The sequence below is a fragment of the Neofelis nebulosa genome, chromosome 2 (assembly GCF_028018385.1).
Source record: "Neofelis nebulosa isolate mNeoNeb1 chromosome 2, mNeoNeb1.pri, whole genome shotgun sequence".
In the NCBI taxonomy this organism is placed as follows: Eukaryota; Metazoa; Chordata; class Mammalia; order Carnivora; family Felidae; genus Neofelis; species Neofelis nebulosa.
In genome coordinates this window covers 182,304,992-182,332,182 of record NC_080783.1, presented here as the reverse complement: position 1 = coordinate 182,332,182, position 27,191 = coordinate 182,304,992, and the positions used below count along the sequence as shown (strand labels likewise).

At 40.6% G+C, this 27,191-nt stretch overlaps 1 protein-coding gene across 8 annotated transcripts in view; it reads left to right on the top strand.

Annotated features, from left to right (window-relative positions):
- Window positions 1-27,191, top strand: part of ELAVL4 (ELAV like RNA binding protein 4) — a 142,995-nt gene that overhangs the window by 64,452 nt on the left and 51,352 nt on the right. For all 8 annotated transcript variants that reach the window (XM_058717432.1, XM_058717434.1, XM_058717429.1 and 5 more), the window contains exon 2: window positions 25,986-26,226. In XM_058717432.1, the coding sequence (XP_058573415.1) occupies window positions 25,986-26,226 (241 nt within the window). The remainder of the gene's footprint in view (window positions 1-25,985; window positions 26,227-27,191) is intronic.

Below are 27,191 nucleotides of genomic sequence, written 5' to 3'. Positions count from 1 at the left end.
GGGTCTGCCATTTAGTCTACCTTAGTCTAAGTCACCTCATCTTGCTGAGAGCTTCAGTTTCTTAATATGTAAAATAGAATCCATATCTTGATGGGAGGATCAGTTAAACCATATCCTTGATACACCCTCACAGACAGAATAGCAGTATTAGTAAATTACTAGGTTTAGTTTTGCCTCCAGTTATTTTACTGGGTCTTTTGACCAGAATTTTTTTAAGTAAAATAATAAATGAAATAGAAAAGAAAACATCAGTAGCTAGTGCTTAGGAAGGGTAAGTATTATTTCATGAATCTTTTGTTTCAGTTGCCTATGTTTTGAGTTGTGATGTGAAGTTGATGTGTGTTCAGTATGTTACTTACTTTTTTTGCTTTGTTGGATTCTGGTTGGTAAATTTTGAAAAACACTGTTCTGTTGTTTTTTTTTTTTTTTACTTTTTTTAATGTTTATTTATTTTTAAGAGAGACAGAGACAGAGACAGAGCATGAGTAGGGGAGGGGCAGAGAGAGAGGGAGACACAGAATTCAAAGCAGGCTCCAGGCTCTGAGCTGTCATTACAGAGCCTGACGCAGAGCTCTAATTCATGGACCGCCAGATCGTGACCTGAGCCAAAGTCAGATGCTTAACTGACTGAACCACCCAGGCCCTTGAAAAACACTGTTCTAGATGATCATGAGCTCCGCATTCTCCAAACAAACAAAATCCATCGTTTTTTTTTTTTCAGAGCTATGCAATGCAAGATCTCTAGTATCTTCCAAATTATTAAAGGAAGGATGGCATCTGATTATTTTACATTTAATGTGAAACTGTATCTTTAGTCTTCGAAAATTCATGCTATCTGCATGGTATATGCTACGGCTCTCTATTAGTCAAAGTATTTATTAACTAGCAAATCTTATTCCTTGGTCATGCCACCTAGCTGAACCTTCAAAGTAATAATACTAATGATAGTAGTAAGTAGTGGAGGTGATCTAAAGGTGAGACTAGAAATAATGAGATTAGCTTTCATTTCTTGAGCTCTTACTATGAGTCAGGCACTGTGCCTTACACACCATCCCTTTTAATCCTTAGAACAACCTTAAAAGGTAAATGTTAATTTTCCTATTTTATGGATGAACTAACGGAGATTTTGAAAGGTAAATTAAGGTTACACAGGCAGTAACTGATTGGGCCAGATTTGATTTGAACTCAGGTGTGTCTGATTCTAGAGTGAAATTTAAACGTTTTATTCAGTTCCATGAAAATGTATTAAGATGCCTACTCTGTGGTAGCACTGTACTTCTTTACAAATATTGGTGGGTCAGTTGGTCCCCGCTCTTTTTTTTATGTTTATTTATTTTTGAGAAAGAGAGAGAGAGAGAGAGAGAGAGAAACAGAGAGCAAGCGGGGGAGGGGCAGAGAGACAGGAAGACATGGAATCTGAAGCAGGCTCCAGGCACCAAACTCCTAGCTGTCAGCACAGAGTCCTAAGCAGGGCTCAAACCCACAAACCACCAGATTGTGACCTGAGCCAAAGTCGGATGCGTAACTGACTGAGCCAGCCAGGAGCCCGAGTTGTTCTCTGCTCTTCAGGCTTTACTGTGCGTGAAAGTGGGTGAGATGTGATTTAATCACAGGAGGGCAGCCACAGAAACTTCTGTACCAAATATTTAATTTTGGAAAGGTGCCTGCCACATAGTAATTATTCCAGATTTATTGAATTGAATTGAAATTGGATTAATAGCTGGTGATTGGGAAGGGAGTGGGAGAGTATTGGAGAACCTTTGTACTCAAGAATGTCCTTGCCTGGAAAGTGGCAGATCCATCTGCCCTAAAACCAACCTATGCCCTTTGAAACTCCTAAAACTTGCAACAGGGAAAAGCCAACTGGAGTTCAAGAATTCAAATTGTGGGGGCAGCTGGGTGGCTCAGGCAGTTAAGCATCCGACTATTGATTTTAGCTCAGGTCACGATCTCATGGTTGTGGGACTGAGCCCCGTGTCAAGCTCTATGTGGACAATGCTGAGCCTGCTTGGGATTCTCTCTCTCTCTCTCTCTCTCTCTCTCTCTCTCTCTCTCTCTCTGTCCCTTTCTCTCTCTCAAAAAGTAAATAAACGTTTTTAGAAAAAATTCAAATTATGAACTTCAAGTTTCATTCAGGCAGAGAGAACCTTCTCTATCTTAGTATGAAAAGAGAAACCATTGGCAGAAACATTTAGAGAATGAAAATAGAAGGCGGGCTTCCTTAGAATGAAAAACAATAATTATTATTGTCGTTATTGTTATTCTTTCTATACTAACCTTATACCTTGAGCAAGTCACGTTACCTCTGTGAGCCTCAGTTTCCACATTTGTAAAATAATCTATACTTCTTGGGGTTGTTGTGAGGATTAAATAGATCCATTTAATAAAACTTTGCTAAGTACTTACTGTTTAGTGGTCTCTGAGGATTTAGCATAGAGACATAGCCCCTGAGTATCTGGCAAAAGTGCAATGAGAGTGGGATTCAGCCCCACCACCTGCAAAGCCCACTGCTGAAAGAATGCACCCTTGCATTCTGCTTTGGGGTGTGTATATTATTGTCATATGTGCCTCTTTTGCATCATTGGAGGTTCACGTTCATTGAGGGTAAGGTTGTCATGATATTCATCTTTTTATCTTCTACTACCCATGGGCCCCTGCTTACCCATTGGTGCAAGGTTACCTTACACAGTTGTCACTCAATGAATCTAACCCAGTTCAGCAAATATTTACCAAGTTGCTCAAGGTGCTGTGCTGGGAAAGGAGAGTAACATTTGCTGAACAGAGTTGAGTTTAAAGTGACTTTAACATATAAAAGGGGAACAGTATCATGAGGTGGTGATAAATTCCCCTACTGCTAAAAATGCCCATGGTCTATTCAGGAAGAAAATATGGCAGTGAACCTAAAAAAAATAGTGTTTTCTTTCTTTTTCTTAGTGCTGTTTTGTTTGTATTTTTAAAATTTTTTTAACATTTTTATTTATTTTTGAGAGACAGACAGAAACAGAACATGAGCAGGGGAGGGGCAGAGAGAGAGGGAGACACAGAATCCTAAGCAGGTTCCAGGCTCCGTACTGTCAGCACAGAGCCGATGCAGGGTTCAAACCCAACAACTGTGAGATCATGATCTGAGCCGAAGTCGCATGCTCAACCGACTGAGCTGCCCAGGTGCCCCTGTTTTGTTTGTATTTTGTGGGGAACCAGTGTATTTGCTACAGGCACACAGTTGAGATGTGATCTCAAAGATGGCTACATTAGAGATTTGTGGCTCAGGATCAAGCCCAGCTGCCTTCACAACACCCAGGGGACCCTCTGTGGCCTGTCCCCACCCTCCTTTCCAGACTCCCATCCTGCAGCTCTCAGCCTTCCATTCATTCTCCACTGTGGAACTTCACCATGCTCTTCTGTACCTATGCTCAAACAGATCCCTTGGTGTCAAACATCCTTCTACTCTTCTTCACCTGGCTTCAAGAGACAAATAGGTGACTTCTCACCTAGGAAAGGTGACTCATGCTGGGACTCATGAGCACTGCCAGCATCCTTCTGTCATTGGTCTTCCCCCGTGCATTATCAGTTGTTGACTTTCCTGTTTCACTGCCACCTCAACAATCAGGACTGAGTTTATCTCTGTGCCTGTTTCCTAGTAAGTGCTCGGTAATGAATTGTTAACTGAATGATAGAGTTGGATGTTGGTTATATGTTCGTAAAGGGGTTGCCATCAGGTGCGCCATTATCCTCTAGCCTGTGAGAGGGAAGTTGGACCCAAAGCCCTCTGCCATGAAGACTGATTCTGACACTGCTGTTGCTCACCAACCGTAGTTGTGTAACTTTGGGTTGAAGATCTTGAGGATGTCTTATTTACGTGAAACTCCCTGACTACCATGACTCACCTTGTACTTCCTCATTAATTCTTCTTTCTTTCAGACTTCTTTATGTCCCTTGGTCTCTTACCACATGGTTAACAATGATACATCACAATAATAGTGACCTTTTATAGTGTATGTGTCAGGCTTTACAAACAGAACAAACTTAGGTTATGTCATTGAACCTTATAACTCTAGGAAGCAGGTATTTTTTTCTTTTAAAAAATTTTTTATTATTTCATTTTAGAGAGAGAGAGCATGTATGCTGGAGAGAGGGGCAGAGAGAGAGAGAGAGAGAGAGAGAGAGAGAGAGAAAATCTCAAACAGGGCTCATCCCACAAGCCTGGGATCATGACCTGAGCTGAAATCAAGAGTCCGTCACTTAACTGACTAAGCCATCCAGGTGCTCCTGAAGCAGGTTTGTTTTTTTTTTGTTTTGTTTTTTTTTTGGGACAGAGATAGACAGAGCATGAACGGGGGAGGGGCAGAGAGAGAGGGAGACACAGAATCGGAAACAGGCTCCAGGCTCCGAGCCACCAGCCCAGAGCCCGACGCGGGGCTCGAACTCACGGACCGCGAGATCGTGACCTGGCTGAAGTCGGACGCTTAACCGACTGCACCACCCAGGCGCCCCCTGAAGCAGGTATTTTTATTCCCATTTTTAAGAAAGAGCACCACATAGTTTATATAACTTCTACAAGGTTACATGTCTAAGAAGTATCAGACTGGGAATTACAAGCCTAGTCTGTTTGATTCCAGAGCCCATGTTCTATCTCCTATTTTATATTATTCACTTCTTAAAAGGAAGTGACTGATGATAGACATTTAGCCTAGTGGTTATTAATAAAGACTTTCAATGAAGATTGCCAGAGTTCATATCCTGGCTTTACCAATTATGACTTTGAGCAAATCACTAATCCCGCCCCCCTCCCCAATGCTTTAGTTTCTTCATCTGTAAACTAGGGTTATTTTGAGGATTTGATGGACCAATGTACTTTAAGAACTTAAAACAATAAAAATAAAGAATGTAAAACAGTGCTTAGCATATAGAGTGTTAATGATAAGCATCATTATTATTGTCATGTGAAATTAATTTGGGTCCTATTCTTCAAATATTTGTTGGATGCCTGCTATATGCCAGACACTGTTCAAGGTACTAGAGATACGGCAGTAACTAAGACAAGTCCTTGCCCTCATGGGGCTTTCATTTTAGAGGGGGAAGACAGGCAACAGAATAAGTAAGTAAGTAGAATTAGTAGATAGATTGTGTGATGTTTTATAATTCCATGTGATGAAATGCTATTTAAAACATAAAATGAGGGGCACCTGGGTGACTCAGTCTTGAGCATCTGACTCTTGAATTCGGCTCAGGTCATGATCCCAGGGCCATGGGATTGAGCCCCACATCAGGCTCTGTCGTAAGCATAGAGTCTGCTTAAAATTTTCTCTCTCTCTCTCTCACTCTCTTTCTCACGCTCTGCCCCTCTCCTCTGTGTGCACGCATGTTCTCTCTAATATAATAAGTTAAAAAATACAGTCAGATAATGGGTTGGAGAGTGGCACTAATAAGTATTTGTTTGTGAACATGTAATGAGGCCACAACAGTTCAGCCAGTGTCTTCCTTCTGCTTGGTAAGCTGGAGCAGTCATTGTCCTGTTCTGACTAGCTGCTGACTCTTGGGGTGACAGGCATACCCTACCTGCATTCAGTTTGGGGTGGTCATCCCTGGAATAGCAGGAAATTAAAAGACTGGTTTGAGGTGTCTGGGCCTCAGGAAAACCCAACATAGAGAACTCATAAAAAGACCAGAGGTCTTCAGTCTGTGAGGGAGAAGCTCCACTCTATTTCCCTATAGTTGAGACTATGAAATGGGATAAAAATCCCAAGAAGGTCAGAAAGGTTAGGCCAATCATTCAAAAAGTTCAATAGTCATTGTCATTATCGTAAGATTCTTCATTTCCATAAAAGTAATCTAGTGGTTAAGAGGATAGGCTTTGGAGTCAGAGAAATTGAGGATTTTTTTTTCCTTTCCCACTTAACTGTGGGGGGGGGGGTGGTGGTAAGGCCACTAATTTGTTCTAGCCTCAGTTTCATTGTCTATAAAATACAGTTAATAATACCTACTTCAAAGACTGGTTTATTTTTTTATTTTTAAAGTTTAATTACTTATTTTGAGAGAGAGAGAGAGAGAGAGAGAGAGAGAGAGTGCATGCAAGTGGACAAGGAGCAGAGAGAGAGGAAGAGAGAAAATCCCAGGCAGACTCTGCCCTGTTAGTGCAGAACCTGATTTGGAGCTCGATCTCACAATCTGTGAGATTATGACCTGAGCCGAAATCAAGATTCAGACACTCAACCAACTGAGCCACCCAGGCACCCCTCAAAGACTTGTTCAAAGGATTATTAGCATATGTAAAGAGCCTGGTTCAGGTCCTGGCACACAGTAGGCATTTAATAAAGGAACATTTTAAAAAATAGTTCAATCCACCTAGGGTGCTATGGTGTGTATTTTAGATATTAGTCATTTTTTGCAGGGCTCATAGGGAGAGATTTAGACTAAAATATGCAAGCTACTTCCCATTGCATAACCTTCAAAGAGGAGAACAGATAACCTCAAAATTGAGGATATATCATCCAAGAAAGGCTCGTGGATGCCAGCAGAAGATAAAAAGAGCTTGGTTAAAGAGCTCTGGAGCGTGAGATCCTGAGTTCAGTTCTTGAGTCTGCTGTCAAGTTTTTAAGTTGAAATGCTTACTTTTGAATATGTATTTTCGTAGGTCAAAAGTATTCAGGCCAATACTGCTGCATTAACTGGAATTGTAAATAAACCTACATGATGAAAGCAACCAGAAAGCATTAGTTTTAAAATATAGATATGTATATTTTATGTATTTTTATCTCCTCTCTCCATTGTGTATACTATTGCATAAAATTAGATTAAAATCTTAAGATGAAAAAAGGAGAGATACCGTTTATTCTGTTGCCAGAGCTCTTTTGTTTTCATTTGCAATGTGTAGATTTAAATTACTTAAAAAAAAAAAAAGCAAAATTCTGCATCAAACACTCTTAAGAGTAGAAGAATAACTGAACATTTGGCAGTGCACCTTTTGTGCAGAGCTCCGGGTGAAGCCCTAAATATTTTCCTCTTCTTGTGTTTAGTGGCATGTTACGATTGTGAGTCTCCCAAAATTTATTTGCCCCCCCTTAGCCACTGGTTCACATTTGTTTTGATCTTCATGCCTGTACTCATCTAAAATAAACAGCGCAGGAAGAGTGAAGAAAAGGCTTAAGGAAAGGATTTAAAAACATAGAACCACAAGTTTCTCTTATGGTTTTCTCAGCACACTGCAGAGCCTGGTGGGTTGGGAAAAAAGGAAGTCTCGTGCAATGTTCCCGTGTTCTCTCCCTCTAAACCCTCCTGGCACCCTGCACCTGCCACTGATCACTGATTCATTCAGCAGGCTTTGGTCAGATTCTTCCTGTGTACTCCATGCCTGGAGCAAGAACTCAACTAAAATTCAGGCCCTGTTCTCCAGGAGCTCCCAGTCAGTGGGGAGACAGGCAGGTAGACTGTGACCGGATGTGGAGTGTGAATGCCACAACAGCAAAGCAAAGAGAGGAGGTGCCAAGGCCATCTGGATCAGGCAGTCAGACTTCAGCTGAACTTTGCAACATGGCCCAGTTATTTAGATGGTGGTGGGAGAAGCATTTTAGTGGGAGGAGAGGAAGCACACATGTAAAGACATCGAAAAGACATACATACCACAGAAGGCAGACTATGGTACCTGCTTTGTTGCATTTTGGAATTTTGTCTATTCACAGATCTGTCCATTAACCACTGCCATCCCCCACCCCTTACAAGACTAAATTCCTCAATGGCAGGGATCTACCTGCTTTATTGCATTTTGGAATTTTGTCTATTCACAGATCTGTCCATTAACCACTGCCATCCCCCACCCCTTACAAGACTAAATTCCTCAATGGCAGGGATCAAATGCCATGGAACTCAGTCATCTAATCATAAAATACATTTAATCTTTGCCACATTCCTATAAACACTGTCAACACTGAGAAAACTTAAGACACAGAATTGTTAAGTAACATGCCCAAAATCACACAGCTGAACTTAGGCATTCAGGCTCTGGTGCCTGTGTTCCTAACCATTAGATAGATAGATATTGGATAAGTGTTTAAATTGATTTGAATTGAATGGAAGTAGAAGTAATTATATGATAGTTTATTCAATCATTTTTTTTTTAATAACACGCAAGTCATTAGCTTTGATAGATGTTACAGCAAAGTATTGAGTCTCCATTGGCTTTGGCTTCTGCCTGTGTGACTTGTAGCAACTCCTAGTTGCAAGTGTTCTGTGGGACTCTTAACCTGTAGCCCTTAGCCAGATTTAGACCCAAAGTGAAAATAAAATATGAGTTTAGGCCTGAAACAGAGGCAGTCTGAGTTGGAATGAATGAATGGTAAAGGAAAAGAGGCTATGAAGATGGCCTTCCCCAGAAAATGGCCTTAAAAATACAGTCTTTGGGGACAGTTTGAAAGAAGTTGAGGAAGACAAGCGTGATAAGTGCAATATAGCTTTAAAAGATAAAGGTGCTCTTATTTTTTTTAATGTTTTTATTTATTTTTTCGAGTTAGCACAAGAGAGGGAGGGGCAGAGAGAGGGGGACAGAGGATCTGAAGTGGGCTGTGGGCTGACAGCAGCGAGCCCGATGTGGGGCTTGAACTCACGAACCATGAGATCATGACCTGAGCCAAAGTCAGATGCTCAACCCACTAAGCCACTCAGGTGCCCCAAAAGTGCTGTTATTTTTAAATTGATTTTGAAGAGCTGAGAAAGATACAAGAGAAGTTTATGATGAGAGAGGAATGGTGGGGAACAGAGCAAGGAAAGCAGATTTTGCTATGGAGAGCAGGTGAGCACCTGGAGAGCCACCTGTTTATTCATTTATTCTGCCAACAAAACCTGGAGCTCTGCACTGGTCCCTGGGGTTACAAATGAATCAAACACAGCCCCTGTCCTCAAGGAGCTCACAGTCCAGCGATAAAGACAGGAAGATGGAGAGTCTCGAGGCTGTGTGGTAAATGTCCATGAGGGAAGCATGTGCCAAGGATAGAGGTGGGAGCTGGGGAAAGATGGGGTGTTGGGGAAGGTCTGTTAGGCCTGGTGGTGGGAGAGGACAGCTTTCCAACAGGAGTGCCTGCACAGAGTGTGGCACGGGAGAGACCACAGCATGTTCTAGTTTGTCCTTGCAGGCTGGAGAAAATGTTGCTGGGAGGGTGATTTCCAGCGTTTATGGAGGTTGTGGTGGGTAAAGGAGGAAGATGAGAGTCAGTGACAGGAAGACCCGGGGTCAGATCCCAGCTCTGTACCTTGGGAACCAGGGCTAGTCACTCTGCTTTCTGTTTGCTGCTTAGCCCCTGGTTTGCTCACCTGTAAAATACAAATGATAGGGGAGGGGGGCAAAGCCCACTCATCTCTCAGGGTCTTCATGAAGATGAAATGGGGTGCTGGGTGTGAATCTGCTTATAAAATCCCCTGAGTCTAACATGTGATTTAAAGAATTCTTTCCAGTGACTTTGTAAAGCTTCATTCCATTTTTGCAGGAAGATAACACTTTCTGTGTTATCTCTGCACTTCCCACCACACCTTTCCAACAGTGCCCTGTAAAATTCTCCTGAAGTGCATGTGGTCAACATAGCTGCTCCTTGGGGTCCACAGGAAGGAAGGAGCAGTCCAAGTGGAGGGTACACCAGGACAGACAACCTCTATGCTTCCACCCTGAGCAGGTCCATGTGGAAAGTCGGAAATGCCCTCTGCTATCCTTCCACAGAGAGCACTGTGGCAATTTCCTGAAATTTCCCATGAAAACAAGAGGGTTTTCCTCTTGGGAAATCAGAAACCTGAGTGACTGCACTTATTACATTTGAAGTATCTAACTTTAAGCCACTCACAGTAGAGGGTGTTTTAAAAAGGCAAAGTGTACCAGAAATTATGTTTGTAAGTGTTAAAAATGGTGATTTCATTACTCACTTTTTAAAGTTCACTTAATCTTTTTCCCTTTGCTCTGTATGTTCCTGACTGGTATTATTGCGAGAATTTATTAGTTAATGTTTGTGAAACATTTTGAAGATGAAGGAAATAGCTGTTGACATAGGTGATGAGTACTAACATTTTTAAGTATTTTTTTCCATTTCAGAAATTAAATTCCAAGGATAAATGTTACCAGCTCTAGTCAACTTTGCTGCCTCATTTTAATGGGAATATGTTTTTAGAATGTTATAATTTTGACAAGGGGAATGAACATGTATTGTGTCCTTACTGTGTGCCAAGTTCTGAGCCAGATGCCTTAAATTTGTTATTTTTCATCTTCACAACCACCCTGCAAGGCAGATAGAATTATGTGTATTTTTCAGATGAGTAAATTTAAATTGCAATTCAGAGTCTTAAGTGTCTAAACCACGGTCAAGGCTGGAGCCAGTTTTCAAATATAAACTCCAAACTTCATGCTCTTGCTTGTACACCGTGTGGAATTTTGAACTAAGATTTTCCTCTAGCATCCATTTATTTGACAGTTTTAATGACTTATGGTAGATATGTAGCCCAGTAGGGTTTTAATTGGATTCGATCATTTACTTTCTCCCAAGACCATTGGGGTTGCATTTTATGGTGATAGGAGCTCTTTCCTCTGACTTGGAGGTTTCAGAAGGGGCAGAGTTTGGTTTCACACTTGAGTTCAAGTTGTGGTTCTGGCCTAGTGAGAGCAGATACTGCCTCAGGCCTCACTTCTCCTTCATCCTATGTAGAGTGACTTCGCTTCTTCAAGCCTTGGTTTCCCCAACTGTAAGTAGGGGGAACGATAGTTACCTACTTTGCACAGTTGTGGGAGAATTAAGTGAAGTAACCTACCTGACTATATCTATCACTGTTTATTGTGCGCTGTTGGTAGTATTAGAAGTTCATGGTAATTGCTTGCCTAAACATTTTCCTGTGTAACCCAAAGCACTTTTTAATCAGTGTTATCACAGGATCTCCATTTATTGGGCCTTTGCTATATTCCAGGCAGGGACTTTGCTGGGCACTTTGTATATACTTCTCCATTACCACATTTATGACATTATAGAGTAATTACTTATTTACTGATTTATTTATTTCCTTGCAGGCAGGAAACCCCTTTCTCTCCTCTATCTCAGGCATTTATCATAATGGCTTCTGGCCCATTGAAGGAACTCATTGACGTTAAGGAAGTTAGCTTGACTTTTGTTCCTTTGTACTGCCTTTCCTCTTCTTTTAAGAACTAACTTCAGTTGTGGGGAAGAGCTGTTCAAATGAAGTGCAATATTGTCATTATTAAATTGTGACTTGCTGGGGCGCCTGGGTGGCTCAGTTGGTTAAGCGTCCCAACTTCGGCTAAGGTCATCTCACTGTTCATGAGTTCCAGCCGCACATCGGGCTCTGTGCTGACAACTCAGAACCTGGAGCCTGCTTCGGATTCTGTGTCCATCTCTCTCTGCCCTCCTCGACTTGCACTCTGTCTCTCTCTCTCTTTCTCAAAAATAAGTAAACATTAAAAAACTTTTTTAAAACTTTTGACTTGCTTTAAAGTATGCCTATAATTTAAAAAAATTTAGTTTGCCCTAAAATTTGTTAATTTGACAACAGCTGACTCTGAATATTGTTAGCCTTTCATTGTTTTGTTTTTTTTAAGATAAATTTCTGGGATAAAAAGAATATATCAAGAATTGGAGCAGTTTGCCAAGCAAATTTACTTTGTGATTTCAAAGGACATGGTTACCTGACTCAAAGATGTAAACTCTTCAATACCTTAGTGTGTATACATGTATCCAAATTATTCTTAGGGACTTATTAAATTAGTTCTACAAGGGTCTTATCTGAGAATTATATATAATGCAGTTTAAATTTTAGTATAAAGGTAACAATTTTGAAACTTTATCCTGTGTTTTAAAAAGTCTTACCATTTCTGAATTTTTAAAATGCCAGTTTGACTTTTGTCCAATTATATGAATTAGTGAGATTTCAGAAGCATATTTTGAAAGACAAAAGATGATTTGTGAAGACAAAAATATTAACTTGTTCTTTATTCTAATCCAAAATTCTCTGTTGTTACAAGGCAACATCATAAAAATATGTAAAAATACATCTATTTTTTTTAAAAAAAATAGAACAATGAGGAAATTGAGGTGAAGGAAAATTAAGAGAATAAAAAAAAAACAAGATAAATTCAGAGGTTAAGTTTGTGTTGAAAAAGAATCAAGGGGCCCTTGAGTGGCTCAGTCAGTTAAGCAGCCGACTTCAGCTCAGGTCATGATCTCATGGTTCATGAGTTCAAGCCCCGCATCAGGGTCTCTGCTGTCAGCACGGAGCCCGCTTTAGATCCTCTGTCTCTCTCTCTTTCTGCCCCTTGCTCTCTCTCTCAAAAATAAAACAAACATTAAAAACAAGAATCAAAAGTTTGCAGGGAGATTCTGTGCTCTTTCCTTAAACACAGAGGGCTACAAATTTGCCCCTCATTTTTCTAGCAGTATTACAAAGAGGAGACACAATGAATTACAAGATGTGTCCATAAAACTACAAGAGTCCATAAAACTAAAGGAAACCAATCATACAGAGGACAAAGAGTGTTAGTGGTTCATTGTCATAATAAAGTATTTGTCTTAAAGTAGACAAACATTCTGATACGTGGTATTTGTGATTTTTTTTTCCTCTCCACTTTGCTTTTTGTTCGTGAGATTTTTAATACATATGTATTAGGAAGATCTCTGTATGCAGGAAAGAGAGAGAGAGAAGCTTAAAAAGCATGGCATGGAATGCTGCTTGACAGTGTCATACATTCACAAGATGTCCTTGAAGATGGAGCACAGAACAGAGATCAGGGAAATTTTGGCAGCTGTGGTTGGGAAAATAAATGGCTGTTGTGTGATTGGGCAGATCCTAAAAGCAGGCTCCTGCTCAGACCATGTAATTAAGAAAAGTGGGAGCTTTTTGTCCAAGTGCAGAATGTTCATAATATCAGAGTTTGTCAGCAGGAGCTTTTAGAACGGATCAGTACTTTTCACTCCCCGATCCAGGGAATGGTTTTCTTATAAAGCATCTTCTCTCCTTGCTGTCCTCCTGAAGGTTGCTGCCAGGCGATAAGGCAGACTTAGATTGTAACCTTGCTAATACACAGTGATTTAGGTGAAGGAGAGACTGAATCACAGGCCATTTCAAGAAATGTGATTTTTATTCATTTGGGCTTCTATGTGTCCTCTAATGTAGGAGCAGAGTGTGGCCAAGGAGAGATCCCGCAGGACAGCTCTGGGAAGGAGATGGAATAATTTTTAATACTGTGACTCCAAACTGGTTTGAAGGATTTGACATTTTCTTTCATTTTTAAAAATAACTTCCTTTCAGATTATAAAAGTGCTGTATTTTCATTGTAAGACAAAAACTTGGAAAATAAAGATAGAGACGAGTGTAACAGTCACCTATAATCCCACCCTTTATTGTTAGTATTTTTACTTTTCCCTCCTACATTGTACATGTTTATGTAATCAAGATAATTTTTATTTCACTTTTTTCTACATTTATCATACATGTTTTCTTCTGTTATAAAACCCATTATAAACATAATTTTAACAGCTGCAGAATACTGTGTCATAAAACTATACAGTAACTTACTTAGTCATCCCCTCTTGTTGGGCCCTTAGGTTGTTTCTATTTTTTCACTCTTCTAAGATACACTTTTCATAATATACTTTATCATGCATACTTTTGATCTTTAGAATTTTACAATGCTTTTCTGAGCTTCAGAATGGGTCTTTGGGTCCAAGAATATGAACATAAGGTTCAGAAAGATTGTGCCAGTTTACATTTCCACCAATGTGAATGATACTATTTCACTGCACCTTAAAGCTTGACAGTTGCAGACCTTGAATTTCTATGTTCTATGTGAACAAGCTGTCCACAAATAATTCAGAGATACACTTCTCCCAGCCTAGGTCTGCATTCTTAGGAACGCTGTTAGGCTAGAGTCCCATTTTACTCACACCCATCTGCCTTCCCAGGGTGTGTCCAGGATGAATGGTAGTCCCAAATAACTCTCTGAGGTAGTGTGAGGAAAAAAGTTCCCCTATCAGGTCAAAAAGTCTTTTTTTCTAATGAATCCTTCTTATTAAAAAAAGAAAAAAAGGAGAGAGAAGGAAGGGAAGAAAGAAAGAAATTCAGAAGAGGAAGAAATTAAAAATAAAATTTCAAATGTGATAAAGTAATTTTCAAATTTAAAACTGCCCTATCAGAATGACGTTCAAGATTTTTTTCAGTAATGAACATGTAGATATAACATGAGGCTGTGTGAATTGTCCACAGGTCTAATTTACCATGGCCACTTACACATACACTGAGGTGCTGAGAACTGTCTATTTCATTTAGTATCTTTAGCTTCAGTATGCCCCCAAATAATCTTTTCTCCTTTGAATTGCACAATTGGAAGAACCATTGGCATTATACAATTCTTAACAAAAGGTTGCCCTGTATAGAATTTTCTAGATACTGACTCCCTCTACTTCCCTTCACTATCCTCCCCATTCCCACCCAGGTTTGTTAAGAAAACAAATACAAATTTTCACAATAAAAAAAAAAACATTTTATTGGTATTTCTGAAGAATTTAATCTGAGTGTGCATTAACACAAATGCAGAGGAGTGACCCCATGCTGCAGATCATGATACAGATGCAGAATAACACATTGCTTCGTTCAGCTGAATCCCGGTGAGTTTGCTTACACTCTGAGCCACCAGCCAGGCACTTTATAAGTATACAATATTTATGCCACTGGCTATTGATTATGCATTTAATCAGAAGATAAGCTTAACTTGGGGTGCCTGGGTGGTCCAGTCAGTTAAGAGTCTGACTCTTGGTGGGCTCAAGTCATGAACTCATGGTTGGTTTATGAGTTCAAGCCCCAAATAGGGCTCCAGTGGACAGTGTGGAGCCTGCTTGGGATTCTGCCTCTCTTCCTCCCTGCCCCTCCCCCACTCACGCAGGCACATGAGCGCGTGCACAGTCAGTCTCTCTTTGTTTCTCTCAAAATAAATAAATAAACTTAAAAAAAAGAAGCTCAACTTGATAATTCTGGAAGCAATTTTACAAATTATCCATTGATGTTCTTTGTATGAAGATGACGTGTCTACCATCACAACTGGTTCCTGCCCCAGAAGGTACCCATAGCTAATTATGAGGCATTTTGGTTATTTTGTCCACATTAAATATTCAGAGTTTAGAAGCTTAAGGGGTAGAATGGGAAAGGAATTGTTTTCCAATTGATTTTTTTAAGTTTTTTTTGAAGTTTTTTTTAGTGTTTGTTTATTTTTAAGAGAGGGAGAGAGAGAAAATGAGAAGGGGGGAGGGGCAGAGAGAGAAGGAGACACAGAATCTGAAGCAGGCTCCAGGCTCTGAGCTGTCAGCACAGAGCCTGACCCGGGGCTTGAGCTCACAAACTGTGAGATCATAACCTGAGCTGACATCAGACGCTTAACCGACTGAGCCACCCAGGTGCCCCTCCTGTTGATTTTTTTATTAGATCTAATATTTTTGCAGAAAGCCTGAGAGCTTGGCCATGAAATTGTATTTATATTGAAATGAAAACATTTGCGCTTTTCAAATATGTCTTTAACAAAGAAGGCTTATTGAAAGTTTGAGATGATCTTTATTTTGGAAAAGAGCACTGAATTGGGGGTTCAAGGGGTGGTGACAGAAAGGTTTCCTCATCTTTATAATGAACTGGATGGCCGGGTCATCCCTTGGCTCTGGAAGGTTTGCTGTAAAAGTCTGCTAAAACCAAGTACCCAGGGGTTTTACTAGGACTGCCCCAGGACAGGCATACCAGGAAATCATTTTAGGCCCAAACTAAAGCCCTAAAGAAACACTGTAAAATATAAAGGAGGCCAGTATTTATTTAGGAGGAGAAATGTGTGTGCTGTATCTGGGGAGGAAGATTAAAAACTTGGATTTCTGTGAATTTGAGAATAATGCCTAAGAGAAATTAAATTTTGATTATGCTTTTCATATCCACGCTGGCCCTGCTATTTTAAGTATTAATGCCTCTTGTTCTCTCCAGCGACTGCTGAGTTTTTAAAAACCCTGACTACCCCCACTGAGAATACTTTTGGCATGCCTAGTATTCCTCTCCAGTGAAGAAGATGCTGTTTCAAAGGAGTAATGCCTTAAGCTTACCTCCTTGTTACAAATAGTCATTTGTTTAGGACGTAAGCATTTAGACTGGAAACAGGACTGTCAGTACAGTATCAGAACTTGTCCATGTATATCTCATGTATGTGCTTTTTTGGGAAGGAGGGAGAGTCATTAGAGAAACTCTGGAGGCAATTGCTTAAAGAAAGGGGTATATACAACTGGTTTTAGTTAATTATTTGTTTATCTGCCCTCCCTTTCCATCCTCCTAACTTGAACACTCTAAAGGCAGGGACCAAATTAGTTTTGTTTTCTGTATTCCTAGAACAATGCCTTGGTCTATAATAGCATTCAATAAACTTGTGTTGACTTGAACACACTTGTTTTAAGGATATGCTGAGAATTTATTACCACATAACTTCCTAGAGTAAATAGGTCTTTCAGGTTATTTGTGCATCTACCCAAAGGTACTATTAAACTGTCAGCATGTTTTCCCCAGTTGGAATTAAATATTTTTTCTAGAGTTTTCTAGTTACCTTCCAGCAGAATTAGGGAAACTTGGTACAAATGTTTTTGAGGGACATGAGTGCAGTCTTCAGCCAGATTCTTCTGCTCCAGGGGTCTTTTGTGAGTCATCACTTGTAATTTGGTGGGGGGCATGGGGGTGCGGGGTGAGTATATTCCCAAGTTCCCTTTTCTTAGAGTGATCAGATCATCAATCTCAGCCCCTGCTCTTGGAACCCATTAATAACATGTATCTCCCTCCCAGTTGAATCATAACCAGGAAAGCATTGCATTTAGAAAAAAATATTAATCTGAAGGGACTTGAGTGAATTAAAGCCTCTTGAAGAGAAGGAGGGGAGAGTGTGGATTTTATGAGCGGATGGATAAAACTTTTAAAAAATATGAAATTGGGGGTTGTAAGGACATTTTTAGTATCTTTAAAGGAGCAAGAAGAGAAGTGAGGAATTATTCCTAAAAATAATATCTGTCTTCAGGAACACAGAGCCTGCTGTGTAATTTTCTAACTTTGGGGATTTGTTTTTCAGGCTTTTGAAAGGCGGGTGAGATGCAGTAGTCTGGGCTGCACCACCAGAGTCTAACATACTGCGTGTCAGGATTTTATAAGGGTTAAGTGGGAAATGCCTACAAAGAGAATTAGGACTTTTATTTTTGTTCTCATGAATAATTTAAATCTATTTCTTTAATGGTTCGATTCAGTGACTGCCCTTGGTAAACATTATTCTTCATGCTCTCGGGAGCGCTTGTTCTATTACATAAGGGTTAGCCTTTATACATAAATTTTCAAAAGTCCTTCCAACATGGTAAAAGAAAACACCTTTCAATACTCATTAAAATATTGAATAAAATACGTGTGTGCGTGTGTCTCAGATGTACACACCTGAGACATGTTTGCAATCAGTACACTCCATCTTTCTAGTTTCTGGGAATGCTGACATTTAGAGGGCATTAAAAGTAAAGGGGAGAGTATTTGGAAAAGAAGCACCGTATTCCTGTGACCTTCTTAGTTTCTTTTCTCTTGGTCTTTTTGCCCAGATTGAGCCTTGAGGCCACCCCTCCTCCGGAAAACCAGAAGTTGAGAACTGCCGTGATAGGAGTACAATGGCCCTGCACTGGGCTCTTGGATGACGAATGTCAGTCTTGCGTTTTACCATAGCACAGGTTCCTGTAACATAAAGTCATAATCCTTTATGTGTCTCATGAAGTAAATCCTGAGAGTGTAAAGTGGGTTAAGATATGTAAATGCAAGACCAAGCAGTTTATTGTGGGACTGCATTTTTATGGAAAATATTGGAGTAAGGCCACAGTATGGCAGACAGGATTGGTGAGGGGGCTGCGGTAGGGCCTCCAAGGTGGCTCTCTGGTGCCCGGGACAATAACTGTCCTTAGTTGTGAAGAGGAGGACCAGCCCTATAACTCTAGTCTTTCCCCAGATTTGAGCAGATGAAAGCCTTGTGAAGAGTGAAGGACAGAAGGAACTGTGAGGAGTCCATGAGCTGATGGAAGAAATATTAAAGGAGACTTTAAGTACATTTTTAGAATTCTACAATAGTCTGGTTTAATATACTTAAAGGACCTTCTGGCCATAAGACATGCTTGCTCTCTCCTCTGACATGTAGACCCTTTGGCAATAAATATTTGTTTGGTTAATGAATTCATGAATTCTGAGAACGATAAATTACATGAAAAGAAAGATTTGGGAAGGAAGGGAAGTTTTTGCACTTTGATTGTATTGCTATTCTTAGAATCAGCTGGAGGATTTCAATCTGGAGACAAAGGATTGCCTTTAGTGTTCGTAAAATGGTGTGTGTGTGTGTGTGTGTGTGTGTGTGTGTGTGTGTACATTTTTCTGGGGAGAATGGAAAAAGGCATTCAACAGGTTCTCAAGGGGGCTCATGTCAGCCAAAGATTCAGCCCTCCTGCTTGAACAAATGCCTCTTACAATTTGTATATGAAATAATATCTAAATGTATGCCTGGCATATAGTGGGTACTCAGTAAGTGTTCTGCCCTCTTTTGTTATATTTAAGAATGGGATGACATTAATACCTTTTTGGCTTGTACTTTACAGGGTTGTTTGAGGGATCTAGTGAACTACTGAACGTGCAAGGACTTTCATTCATTCAATAGTCCTTTATCCAGAACTTAGAATCATCAGGCGCTGTTCTACATGCAGGAGATGCTATAATAAACAAAACAGATGTGGTCTCTGAGCTATGGAGCTCAGGTCACCATTCTTTGTAAACTGTAAAGTGCTATACTCAATAAAGTATGGAGGTAGACATGTCTCCACACCTCTGTTCAAGAGCATTTTTATGATATGGCCACCTTACTCCCTCTTCCCAGAAAAGGAGAAATAAACCCTCATCTAAATGTCCATGTCTGCATTGTCACAAGAGTACACAAGTGAGGGAGTCTGTAGACCTGGGCTTAAGTCCCATTTCCTGCTCTAACTAGCAGTATCACCCAGGGCAAGTAATTTCCCCTTTCTGGTCCTAGGTTTCCTCATTGTTAACATTATGGGGTTGGGCTTTGTGGTCCTTCGTGTTCTCTGGTGTCTGTCATGCATCTCCATCAGGAACTCAATGAGGGCTATCTCTTTGTCTTTGTTGTCTCTGTATCCTCAGGGCCCAGCACAGTGCCTGGCACTCCGGGGCTCCATCTCTGTTCATCTAGCATTCTAAGATCTAGCCATAATGGAAATAAACCCCATTTTTTATGTGCATCTGACCTGACAAGTCCAGGAAACAGTGAAGCAGATACCTTTGGGGGGACAAAATAAAAGATGGGATTGAGCAGGTAATTAAGGCTATGGGGCCTAAGGACCCAGGATTGTGGCGATGGAGACACTACGATGGGCTGTTTTTTTCAGGAGCACCTTAAGAATGAGGCTGAGCCTGGCCTCTGCTTCTTACCTCCCTCCACAGAGATAAATGTCCCTGAGTGCTGATCCAGCAGCTGCATGTCTGAGGCCTTCCCTCTTGCTTTTGTTGTATATTTTTCTGAAAAAAAAAATGGTGGGAGGGGTGAGGTTAATGCGTTGAGTGTGAATAATTAGTCATTCAAATCATTGACATTTACAATGACAGGATTTGAGTGCCTGTGTTATTGTGCACTGCTCTAATAGTTTATCCCTGAAATTTTCTGCCTGTATAATGTTTCTTAAAATATATCACAGGAACATAAAAGATTTAATGCAGTGCTTTGTACAACCATTAGAGTTGAAGTCAACTGAACCTCCTCAATGCTCTATCCTGGATGCTCACTGTAATTCTGTTCTTAATTGCCATTTGTAAGAGGGAAGGAGGGCAAAAACGGTTTGGAACCTGGTCAGCTGCAAAGTTGGCCATGAGACCCACACAGACTGTTTCATGAAAATACATAGTCACACTTGAGTAACTGATATATTTATTTGCAATGAAAATTGTGCTGTTAGAATATCAAAGGCTTTAGCCTGGGGAAGGAAGTCTTCTGATCTTGTGAAGCCAGCCTCTGCACTTATTGGAGGATATACTTCCTGCTAACATACGTTTACCTCTGGTCTGTTCCCCAAGTTGAGATTACAGGTGTCCTCTCGTTAAAGACGTCATATAACCTTAAAATATTACAGTTTAATATTCTTGGGTTCCATATCTTTAGACCTTGGCAATTTCTCTTATTTTCCAAGTAATGTTTTAAAATCCTCTTGGTTCACTTGTGTGTTGGATTTGATTCTGACATTTTACATTTGTGATTCCTTTTTTTAAGCCTGTCTTGTATCCTGGGATGCATCATTAAGATGAGTGAGGGGCTTACTATGTGATGTGTGTTAAACATTTGCAAGTGTTTCTCAGCTTTAGCATTGTACTTTTTTATTGAGCAAACTCTATGTGATTGTGTGTATTTTCATCAGTTCTTTCTGAATACACAAAAGGATAATTGTAGTGTGTGTGCAGAGCAAAGAGAGCTCCATCTCCATAAGCCAAGAATGACTTGACCTAATTTATAGGTTTGGTCGGTTGAAGTAGCTCAGTACCAAATATTGCATCTCATCGATCCTTTTCAAAAGTTTGAGCCCAGTTAAGGTTGTCTGATCTACAGATGGGGCTCCAGTCCAGGAGTCAGCATAATTTAGGAAATGCACATAAGATGTAGGGGAAGATGGTTGGGGAACTGAAATGACTTTACTGCAGACTTGATGCTTCCTAGGCTTCTCTGGAGCAAGGAAACCTGTGAGATGTTTACATGGACAAGTGCTGGCTTTCACCACACATGTCTGTGAGGCGAGCATCCAGTGAACAAAAGATGAACCTGGCTGTCAGGTGACCTTTAACAGTCTTGATCCCATAGAATCTCAGCATGCTTAGGTATGATTTACATTCTTCTTCATACTCCATCATTCATGCCGAAAAGGCTGCCTCGATGCAGGATATTTTCTAGGCGTTTGTGGGAGAGCCATAAGAAGAGTAACCTGACAGGGGCACCTGGGTGGCTCAGTCAGTTAAGCGTCTGACGTCGGCTCAGTTCATGATCTCACAGTTCTTGAATTCGAACCCCGTGTCGGGGCTCTGTGCTGACAGCTCGGAGCCTGGAGCCTGCTTCAGATTCTGTCTCCCTCTCTTTCTGCCCCTCCCCCAATCTCACTCTGTCTCTCTCTGTCTCAAAAATAAATATACATTAAAAAAAATAAAAAATAAAAAGAAGGGTAACTTGACAAATATGGAGAGCAGGAAAGGTGTTCTATAGATTGTGGGACTAGCACTTTTGCCATTAAGTCAAAATGTAGCAGCTGGGTAGCTCTGTGGTTCTGCCAGCCCAGCCTTCTGAACCAGATAAATTCTGCTTTTAAGTTCCTTATCAAGTTGGCAGTGCTCCTTGTATCTGTTGCCTGGACACTTAGTGAGGCAGTGAGACGACACAGCAAATGGAGACACGGCTCAGGCCCAGGAGGCCCAACAGTTTGGCAGAGCAGAAACCTGCCTCCCAGCTAGGAGTTGTGATGATGCTCTACGACATCATCTCCATTAGCATGTACATCCCTTGGGCGCATCTCCCTCATTGTTTCCTGGACAGAGCAGCTGACTAGGCTGTGTTGGTACAGTTTCTATCAGTGCTGAGAAGAGTTTGATTTAAGATTCTTCAGATGGGGCGCCTGGGTGGCTTGGTGGATTAAGTATTCCAACTCTTGATTGCGACTCAGGTCATGATCTCGTGGTTTGTGAGTTCAAGCCCTGCATCAGGCTCTCTGCTGCTTGGAGCCTGCTTTGGGTCCTCTATGCCCCCCTCTGTCTGCCCCTCCTCCATTCTTTCTCTTTCTCTCTCAAATAAATAAATATTTAAAATAATAAGATTCTTCTCAGAAACTCTTTGTTTTCTCCTTGCTGTCTCAACCAGCCTTCCAGAATCCCACAGTTGACCTGAATCCAAGAAAAAAGTTCTGATGATGTGATAAGGGGAGCCACTTAAGTTACTTATAATGATAAAGAATCTTAGAAGCTCCTCACCTTCCTCCATCTGCCTTATTTCTCTGACTCCTCTTGAGACTTTTTTTTTCTTTTGGTTTCATTTCCCATTTATGATCATTCAGAAGAGGAAAGAATTAAAGTAACACCTATATAGGGCATGATGCAGAATATTAGTCATTATGCCTCCAGGCATTCCTTCTGAAGATAAACCTACACGAGAGGCTTTATTCCAATTTACAAAGAGGAAACTGAGGCTCAGAGTATTGATGTAACCTGCCTGAGAGCACATAGCTAACAGGTGGTGGAACTACAATTTAAATCAGCTGTTGCCTTGACTAAAAATATATTCCTTTTTTACTTTATCACTCTGCTTCAATGAGAAAATAAGCAAAAATAAAACCAAACTAAGAAAGTCTCAACGAGTATTGATAAGGGTGAGCAGCAACTGGAACTTTCATACTCTGCTGGTGGGAGTGTAAATTGGTGCAGCCATTTAAAAAAGATACTGACAGGGGCGCCTGGGTGGCGCAGTCGGTTAAGCGTCCAACTTCAACCAGGTCACGATCTCGCGGTCCGTGAGTTCGAGCCCCGCGTCGGGCTCTGGGCTGATGGCTCAGAGCCTGGAGCCTGTTTCCGATTCTGTGTCTCCCTCTCTCTCTGCCCCTCCCCCGTTCATGCTCTGTCTCTCTCTGTCCCAAAAATAAATAAAAAACGTTGAAAAAAAAATTTTTTTTTAAAATAAATAAAAAATAAAAAAGATACTGACAGTGGCTACTACAGCAGAACATAAGTATACTCTATGACCCAAAAATAGACTCCCAGGAATATTCCCAACAGAAATGTGTGTGTGTGTAAACCACAAGACAAGTACATAATGCTCATAACAGCGTTATCAAAATAGTTAAAAACTAGAAACAACCCAAATGTTTATCAACAGTAGAAGAGATAAATAAAATATGATTTAAAAAAAAAATTTTTTAATGTTTATTTATTTTTGAGACAGACAGAGTGTGAGTGGGGGAGGGGCAGAGAGAGAAGGAGACACAGTATCCAAAGCAGGCTCCAGGCTCTGAGCTGTCAGCACAGAGCCCCATACGGAGCTCAAAACTACAAACTATGAGGTCATGACCTGAGACAAAACCTGACACTTAACCAGCTAAGCCACCAAGGCACCCCAAAATGTGATCTAAAAAAATTTTTTAATGTTTATTTTTGAGGGGGGGAGGGGCAGAGAGAGACAGACACAGAATCTGAAGTAGGTTCCAGGCTCTGAGCTGTCATCACAGAGCCTGACGTGGGGCTCAAACTCACAAACTGTGAGATCATGACCTGAGCCAAAGTCAGACGCTTAACTGACTGAGCCACCCAGGTGCCCCTAATTTTTTAAATGTTTATTTATTTGAGAGAGAGAGAGAGGCAGAGAGAGAGGGAGACAGTGGATCCCAAGCAGGCTCTGCACTGACAGAGCCTATGTAGGGCTCGAACCCACAAACCGTGAGATCATGACCTGAACCAGAGTGGGATGTTTAACTGACTGAGCCACCCAGTTGCCCCCAATATTTTTATACAGTGGAATTCTCTACAGCAGTGGAGAAGAAGAACCTACCACTATATCTAACGACATGGATGACACCTAGACATAATGTGTGAAAAGACATGAAAGGGTACATATTGTGTGATTCCATGTATTTAAAGTTCAAAAACAGATAAAACAAATCTCTGGATTAGAAGTCAGTTACCTTCGGGAGGTGTGAATGATGGAGGTGGGGACACAAGAAAGACTTTTGGAATGCTAGTCATGTTCTATATCATGATCTGAAAGGTGACTACTCAGGTATGAATTGTGTTCTCTTTGTAAACATTCTTTGAGTTGTACCCTTAAGGTTTGCACACTTTACTACATGTGTATGATATAAAAGTGCTTATCCCCCAGAAATTCTCTCAATAGACAAATGGTGATGATAATGGAAGCTGCTAGTTATCAGATATCTGCTAAGCCTTGCTTTCCTTGTCTACAAGATGTGGAGAATATGAGAATATGCCTCATTGCCTTCTTGTGAGAAGTGAGACAAGTGATGTCAGACAATTGGTAGAGTGACTTTAATAAATATCAATGATGGGAGCATCTGGCTAGCTCAGTCAGTAGAGCATGCAACTCTTGATTTCGGGGTTGTAAGTTCGAGCCCAATATTGGGTATGAAGATTACTTAACAATATAATCCTTTTAAAAAATAAAAACAAATAAATATCAATGAATGTGAATTACATTCCCACTACTATTCAAGTGGTTTCTGTACATCATGTCACCACCTCGCAAGGCAGGTGTTCCCATTTTCAAATGAGGAAAACTAGGGGTGCCTGGATGGCTCAGTCACTTGGGCATCTGACTTCAGCTCAGGTCATGATCTCACGGTTTGTGGGTTTGAGCCCCGCATCGGATTCTGTGTCTCCTTCTCTCTCTGCCCCTCCCCCACTTGTGCTCTGTCTCTCTCTGTCTCTCAAAAAGAAATAAATGTAAAAAAAATTTTTTTAATTAAAACAAAAACAACAACAACAAAAAAACAAATGAGGAAAACTAAGGCTCCTAGAATTGAAGTCCCTTACTCAAAGTCACACAGCTAGTGAATGGCAGAGCATGATTCCATTTCCAGAGAATTGATCAATTTCGGAGGCAATGGAAGTCTTATCATGAAGGACTAGTAAGGGATGGTGATAGGATAGAATGGAAAAGGGGGACTGCTGGGCTGCATTCGGGGCCAGGAAAACTGTAGGCCCATTCTCTGACCCAGTTTGCAATGACACAGTTCACTGGATGTCTCTGGAATTCATCTCAAACATGAGAGTTTTGAACTAGATTTTACTAGATTTTATTTTCTTAAGTGACTTCTGGCTCTGCAGTTTTATGATTCTCCATGTTTGTCATGCCATACAGGGCCTCTTTACAACCAGGCTCCATGAGCTTAAATTCATTTTTCCCGTAGAACTTTATTCCTGCTTCATCTTCTCAGTACTTTTCCTCAATCACATCCTATAAAGCAGGGCTAATTGTTCCCCTACTACATGCCCATTGTCCTACTGTGAGCCATTTGCCGGTGTGTGTCCTCCATAGACTGTAATCTCCTTGAGGCTAGAGACTAAGATTTATTTGTCTTTTTTCCCATACATGCTGCCTGGAACAGTTCACACATTTGTGGAAATTTTTGTTTAATTAAGTATTTAAATCCACAGAAAGTCCTTTTTGAATAAAGTGTGAGAGGATAGCCTCAGGCTGTGCTGGACCTAAGGTGGATACCCAGAGAGACCTTTTCCTTTATGTTCTTTATTTTATTAAAGGTCCAGGAGAAACAGTAATGGAGTGGCTAGGGAGAAGAATCATCAGATGACTTAGCAGCTCCTTGGTGTGTGTTGATGAAATCTGAAGTTTGATCAGTGCTTAAACATCAGTGACAATCCAAACCCTTCCGATACGGAACGGCCCCCACTTAATTTAATGTCATTTTACTTTATAAGATAGTTAATAAACAGGTACTGTATTTGATCTTGTGAGCATAGACCTCTATATTTAGTTTTTCAGCTTTAATGGAACTATAATTTTAATCATGATTATTACTTTACATTTTAATTATAATTTGGTGTGGCTTAAGTATACATTTCTGAGAGTGATTGTGTAATGAAAACAGGAATTAGCTTTTCATTAACAAAATAATGGGAGCGTTCCCATTGCATTCTAGTCTGTGTTCAAAATCTATGGGCTGGCCTAAAAATAGCAAAGGGAGTTTAACATTTTGGTTAAAAACATGCTTCTAAATTGGATGTGTTCACAACCCAGTCTCTTTTGCTCCATCTTGCTTTATCTTGTTCCCTTTTCAAAGTACAAAATAAAATAAAATAAAATCTTGAAAGAGACTTTGTGTCTTTGAGATTTCAGGAGGTTTATTTTTATTATTTTTATTTTTATTTAGATAATTAGCACCATGGAGCCACAGGTGTCAAATGGCCCGACATCCAATACAAGCAATGGACCCTCCAGCAACAATAGAAACTGTCCTTCTCCCATGCAGACAGGGGCAGCCACAGATGACAGCAAAACCAACCTCATAGTCAACTATTTACCCCAGAACATGACCCAGGAGGAATTCAGGAGTCTCTTTGGGAGCATTGGTGAAATAGAATCCTGCAAACTCGTGAGAGACAAAATTACAGGTATGGTCTTCTTCAATATTCTAAGCTTAGGATCAGCAGCTATCTGTTCCGTTGAATGTGCAGACCTTAGCAGGAATGCGCGCACACACACACACACACACACACGCGCGCGCACGCACGGCGAATGGTTAATGCATCTGAGTGTCTGCATCGTGTATCCTGCCTTCAGGAATGGCGTAGGAACACAGTCGTAAGCTCCTGCAAGTGTGTACACTACATAAAACCATTCTGCAGATTGGTAGGACTTGGAAGCAGATGAGATTTTGGAGCTTCCTCAAGCTTTACTTTCTGTGAAATAACCCTTTGGTTTGATCCCCTTTTATTCTCAATCAGCCACCCTTTCCCTTTGTTCTATAGTTCTCAGTTCTGCCCTCCACCCTCCCTGTACTCCATGCTAGTTTTTATCTATTCCTTTCCTCTCAAGCATTTGGCTTGTGTGTGTCCAGTGTCTGAGACAGTGTTTTAATGGGGTGGGGGAGCCATTGTGGACGGAGATCACAACTGCCCATTGTCTCTGGGAGAAGTAGGCTGTAAGGATAGCAGATTATTCTGGAATAAAACTACTCTGCAGTAGGAGGGAGAAGCTTAATGAAGATCTGTATTTGAGGTATTTTGTTTTGTTTTGTTTTGTTTTGAGGATACTCTTTGAGAAGTCAGAGACTTTTTACTTAATAGTAACACAATACCCTTACAATTTCAATACTTGAACATTTTAGCTTCCGATGTTTTTCTAATCAACAGCCATTTGCTGAAGACCTAATGTTTGCCAGACACTGATACTGTAATTCTTTGGAGTGAAGTGTCCCCGTAATCTTTTTGGAAGTGAGAATATTTTCTTAGAAATCTACTGGGCTACGTCATGACAGAGTGCAGCTGCTCATCTCTGATGCTCCATTCCTAAAATCATTCCGCCCACCTGAGCATTTGTCATTTTTGAGTGTTGACTTTTGTTTCCTTTTCTCTGG